Here is a 6,000-nt window from a genome sequence, read left to right as displayed (position 1 = left end):
CAGGATGATTCTTAATCCCTTGTTTTTGAGCCTAAAGTTAGGAGTCCTAACTTTACTGCTCCTAAACAGAGAAAAATCCTAACTTTAAGACTTTTGGTAATCACAGAAGACATTTAGGAGTCCTAAAGTTAGGAGTCCTAACTTCTGTGATCGCCAAAATGAGTAAGTGCCTTCTGTGAATACCAAAATGAGTAAGTGCCTTCTGTGGATACCAAAATGGTAGTAAGTTTAGGATTTTGTCTTAAGTTAGTTCTGTGAATCGGGCCCAATATTATTTTGCAAAACGTCTTTAACAGACTCTCACACATCACCCACCTTAAAAATAAATTAAAGGAAAATGGTATTCAAAACAATCTCTTTAATAGTTATTCAAGGTCATCAGGGCAACTCCCTTCAGAACAGAGCTGGCTATATCAAGGGTCCCCCTGAAATTCTGGGGCCCTGGGCCAGAGCCCACTTTGCCCATGCCTTAAAATGTCTCTGACTCTCATCCCATATGCACGCTTCAATGTAAAAATACACCTCCGTCTTTAACCTATGGCCATTATCGAAGGTGTCCCCATTCAGCTCATGTTAAATGGGTTGCGTAAGAGATTTAAGGGGACAGAGCCAGCGCCATGTTGGAAGTATGCGTTGGATGTAATTTTCTCTTTTGCTTTTCAGAATTAAAGCACAGCTTCTGATTACTTCAATTGAAGATAGTGGGCTTGGTTAACGTAATTTAGTAACAGAGATGTACCTATGATTTTAGGAATGAGAGGAACTACATATTTAACCGTTTCTGTATTAACCAGACCTGTGATGGTAATATGCTAATCCCTCGCTGGATAAATCGGGACTTAAAAGGACAAAACCAAGGAGGAATTCTCTTCCTATTGGCTAACGTGGTACAATATTTAATGTTGTTATACCTCAACTTGTGGAAAACCATGTTTAACTCAAAGGCACCATCCTCAGTAAGGGGTATGAATCAATATTTCCTATGTTAAGTTTAGTTATTTGTGCTGTGAATTCTGATTGCATACTAGCTGGTGGTTCAAGACTAACTGCTTGTTGGTTAAAGTTATGTGTCCTGCATCTTGCTGGTGCTCTGCAGTAGAACAAGAATTCAAAGCCATGCTTTATTGCAGACACTCAGGCAAGCCCCTCTCAAAGAATTGGACAGCCTGGTGCAGAATTTGCTTATGTCCTTATGCTGATGGCCACATGCGCACAGTTGTTCTTTTACACATTCGGGTGCATAGGCCATACCAAAACCACTCTCCTCTTATGCAAGAAAAAAAAACGTGCCGATCCACACAGGACAGGTTTCTGCGATGATTCACATGTACAATCAGTAGACATTGACTCTCCACCGTTGTGAAGGGAAGAATCCCTCAAGGGTTCGACCTATTTAAGGTCTATTGTGAAGATCAATTAAAGAAACCAGTTTGTTAGGCAACCCTATGGAACCCCTGCAGTGAGATATAATAATTGATATTTATCTATGCCAAACTTCATGTTCTACTAAGTGCCAATGTGGCACGTACATATCGCTAGATGTGGGAATAAAGCTGTCGTATTCATTGTTTTAGTGGCAGTCAGGCAATATGGAAGAAGACTTTGCAGCTTGGAGAGTTAAAGGATGAGCAGTCTTCATCATTTCCAAATGTCTGAATTCACAGCTCTGTCCAGTGGTGCTGTTTGCGCTGATTTTCCAGCGCAGACAAACACCCGGAGGTAAAAATTAGTGTGAACGGCGCAACTTAACGCACTCTGCAGCATGCGGAACTCTACGTAGTGTGGCGGAGTTTTTTTTTTTATCACTACGCGTAACTCTGCCCAGGCCTAATCGCAAGAAGGTAGTGTCTGCTTGGAGGAAGCGGCAGGCAGTGCTTTTAATCCACTTTATATAGACGGCACTACTTCCTAGGTTTGGAAAAAGTGCATGTGACCATCATACTTTTGCATGAGGCATAAGTCTGACCTTTCTGGGCTTATATATTAGTGATATCAATAAGATCATTGTTCTTCTCAACATTTTCTAGTGCGATGTAACCAGATTATGTTGGCACGCATTGTTTTAATATGTCCTTTTTTCCAAAGATTGTTGGACTTTCCTTAAACCAGGTGGTAATTCCTAATGTCTTCTTCCCCAGGTCACATGAATAGAATCCATAGAGATAGAAAAGGTATTTATTGTCCATCACTCTTTTTCAATTGATGCACATGCTCTTCCGTCTACATTCTCTTATCTAATCTAACCTAATTTTGGAAGAAAAACCTAAAGATAGAGTATGGCTCGTATCTTGGGCACGATGTGGAGGCGTGTGATCGTCCAAGGAGCAGAGGCGAGCAGTACAGGCTTCAATTTAATATTTTGTAGAAGGGGTCATGAAGTCCTCTTGCTGGGAGGCATAATGGTGAGTATCATTCAACTATCAAAAAATGAAACATTATGTAATTTAGTCATGTTTTATCCTGATCTTTACTCCGAGACTAGCAGCTCTTGGTTAAGGATGTTTAGGTGAAGCTCCCTTCCGACGAATAGGAATCGGCCATTTTTCTGATGGGGCCAAGGGGAAGGAAAGAAGAAGAGTGAAGAAGAGGAAGAAAGGCGAGTGATGAAATGATGAGGATGGAGTTTGGTGAAAGAAAGGGGAAAAATGCATGGACCAGGACACCAGAACTCTCGTCTGGACAATATAACTAAGCTTGTCGAAATACAACTCATTCCAAGTCACAGCTTTTTTTCTGCCTCTAAATGCCACATGACCAGGACTAATTATTTTCTGCAGGTTACGCCCAGTGGAGTGATGGAAGTCCAGTTGGCTCAGTGCTGAGGTTTCAGATGAAGTGAATCTCCATGTTTTGAGCTGCTGTTATTTGAGGGATAAGATGCCGAGCTCTGCCTGGCCCTCAACGCTTTATGTACACCTCGGCAACAGCAGGGCTGCTGCCCGACCGAGGCTCAACTGTTCTTGGAGGGGCAACTTGAGGTGTGAGGGTCAGCTGCTGTTTCCATATTGATGGGCGTGAAAGAAGGGTAAAATGGGAAGTGCTAAGAGCATCACATGGGTCTTCAGGGACAGACTGTGCTATCAGACGATTATTTTAAAGAGTAAAAAGTCAGAGGGCAGCAAACGTTTCACCTGCAAGAGATCACCTATAAATCTGTGTGCAGGTTTGACCACAGAAGACCAAATCATTATGGACAATAGGGATTGCCAGTTCAAAAGCAAGTCCAATGCCTAATTAGGCTCAGAATGCATATGTCATTTCCTTGTTAAGACTCCAGAGTTGGTGGACAGAGATGCCCTGATGGCAGTTCTTCATAAGTGCCGAGACGAACAGGCCCTGCTGGTGATTGGGTAGGTTCATTCGGTGAGCAACTCTGCAAGTTGGGCTGATGCACCTTGGAACCAACAGTTGACCCAGCTCAGGCTCTCATTGCAAATCTTGACTTGCACCTCAAACGTTCCACCAGTAGAGGCCGCTACTGCATTCTCAGACTGCACCAATGAGATCTCTGCTTTGAACATCTCACAGAAGCAGATGTTCTTTGTTGCTTGAGAGTGAGATCAAGCGAAACGTCCCGTTCTAGTGTTGTCTCAGCGGTACTATACATCCATATGCTGTTTGGTGGTCCTTGCTGTGTGGGTTACTCTTCCGCTCTAGATGCACATTATTTGCCTCTCTATCCCTCCTTTCTTTTCTCTCATCGCCATCTGTATTCTTGAGTACATGAAGGTATCTGTGTTACTGTTTATGTATTAGTCTTTCTTCAGTGCTATTTGATCCTTTTCTCCAGTTGCCTCAAACTTTCTCTTGTTTTCCGCCTTACTAGCCCCGTCCTCTTCCGACCTTTCTTATCCAATTGTGGGCTTATCCTCTCCCCTTCCACGTCGATCATCGCTTTTTTCTTTCGTCTTCCCTTCAGTTTTTTTATCCTCACCTCCCTGCCTCTTTCTTATCTATCCGTTCTGAGCTCTCTCCTAATCTCCCTCCAGTCCTTTTTCTCAGTCCATATTCTCCCGTCACTCAACTCCTTCTCTCGGATTCCCTTTGCCTTCTTTCGTATTCTTCTCCTTCCCCCCTAAACTTTTCTCCTGTTCAACCTATTTGCTCCCTCTTGGCCCTATGTGCCATATTGTCTATCCTGTGCTCTTAGTCTCCGCACATTCTTTCGACTACCTATCTCCTGCCTCTCTCAATCTCTTACAAGTCTCTTCCATCACCTTCTCGTCAATTGTGCTCTGTCCACAAACTCCCCTGACCTCCCCTTGTGGATCTGTATTTCTTCTGATTGACTCCTTTGAGTTAGTCTTTCTGTTTTCAGTAGAAAGAGAGAATGGAAAAGATGCTGGTTTGAAAAGTAATCTGTGCTTTTAATGCCAGTGATATGTCTGCACTCCTGGGTCAGTGACCAGGAACTTGTGCTCTTTGAGGTGGTGTGCAGTCCCCCTTATCCCAGTAAACATGGGGTATTGCCCACTAATGTGATCTGACTCTGTGACATTGTAGCAGATCTTGTGCCTTGAATGATGACGTACCCTTAACCACGTGTCCTCGGGCCTAAATCTACACGAAGGTCTGAATGCCTGGTCGAGCTAAGCACACCTGACTCCAGCTGAAGGCCAGCACATGGTCCTTTGTGCTGTAGGTTGCTCTGAATTCAATGTCAGCACCCACGTCTTTTTGTTGTAAGGGTTTATCTGCTCTCTCTTAGGTTGCAGCATAAACAGTTGGTTGTCCTGTGGCTTGATCTGACATCTTTTCTGTGCCAGTTCACAGACCATTGTTCCCTGGGGCTATATGCCAATCTCCTGACAGGCTCATGTATCCTACAGTAGTGTCCTGCCATCCCTCATGTATCAGTTATAAGGTACTTGGTCTGTTTGTGGGTGATCTGTTGTCTCTCTTTGACCAGCCCACAGGTCATTGTGCTGTGTGTGGGGAGGTGTTCGCTGGCTCCAATGTTCTTATATAAAAATGGTGTCCCTTCCTTGTTGGGCTCTATTGGGTCATCTGACCCCTCCCTCCCACCTGCGCCAGCATGGGTGCTTGTGCTCTTCGGTATGATCTGTTTTCCCACCAGTGCCAGCACATAGGTCGTTGTGGCTGATAGGGTGATCGGGCACCACATGTTATGTAACCAAAACGCCTCTTGTGCTCTAGGGAGGGATCTTCTCTCCCACCTTTGACAACAGTTTATTGCATGCTGGTTGAGCTGCCATCCCCTTAATGCCAGAACATTGGTCCTTATGTTTTGATGCAACTGCTCAGGCTTCAGTTCATGTTTGAGGTGCTGACACAATTGTGCAATGGAAGATCTTTGAGAACAAAATAGAGTTTGGCCATTTTCTGTCGAGGAATCTAGGACCATGAAGGACATCCCTATCACCACCAAAATGTGCAACTTGCTGGAGAGAAGAGACTTGGAATGAAAGGAGCTGAATGGGAAGTGAACAGTCCTCACAGCATAGAGCTGGTGCTGGGTGCCTTCACACGAAGAACTTCATAACGAGGATGTGGTCGAGTCCACAACTTCACGTCCATTGCACACGGTTGGCACGTACTGGGAGGCAGAACCTGTGAGAAGAGCAAGGAGAACCTTGTAAGTACACTGAAGAACATTCAAACATTCCACAAGCTTGGCATGCATGGGTCACACAATCATAGAAGATATGCCTATGAACAATGACCAGATTGTGCCTGCTAAGTGGCCTTGTGTGAGAACTAAAGGAGACCCTGCCTACCCTATAGGTGCTAGGATGATTAACAAGCATCATGAAAATATTATGGAAAACAAATCCCAGAGATACATTACAGGCCACAGGAATAATAAAGAGTTTTGAAATACAAAAAAAGTAGAAAAAAATGTTGCAGAAGTACTGTTAAGTGAAGCCAGACAAATCCTGGTATGCAGTTCTAACTTATCACCAGTAGAGATAGCTGCTTTGTTTCCTGTCGGACTAATAATAAATCTGTTTTGTTCACGGTATAAAGCTTAGAGAGCAG

General features: G+C 43.9%; 1 protein-coding gene across 1 annotated transcript in view; it reads right to left on the bottom strand.

The window, feature by feature from the left end:
* Window positions 1-384: 384 nt before the first annotated feature.
* The window catches only part of GRM2 (glutamate metabotropic receptor 2), a 442,819-nt gene continuing 437,203 nt past the window's right edge, over window positions 385-6,000 (bottom strand). Inside the window, exon 6 of the mRNA XM_085625166.1 lies at window positions 385-5,571. Coding sequence (XP_085481292.1) covers window positions 5,498-5,571 — 74 coding nt within the window. The 3' untranslated portion in view covers window positions 385-5,497. The remainder of the gene's footprint in view (window positions 5,572-6,000) is intronic.

The sequence above is a fragment of the Triturus cristatus genome, chromosome 9 (genome assembly GCF_964204655.1).
Source record: "Triturus cristatus chromosome 9, aTriCri1.1, whole genome shotgun sequence".
Taxonomy (NCBI): Eukaryota; Metazoa; Chordata; class Amphibia; order Caudata; family Salamandridae; genus Triturus; species Triturus cristatus.
This window is presented reverse-complemented; position numbering and strand designations above follow the sequence as displayed.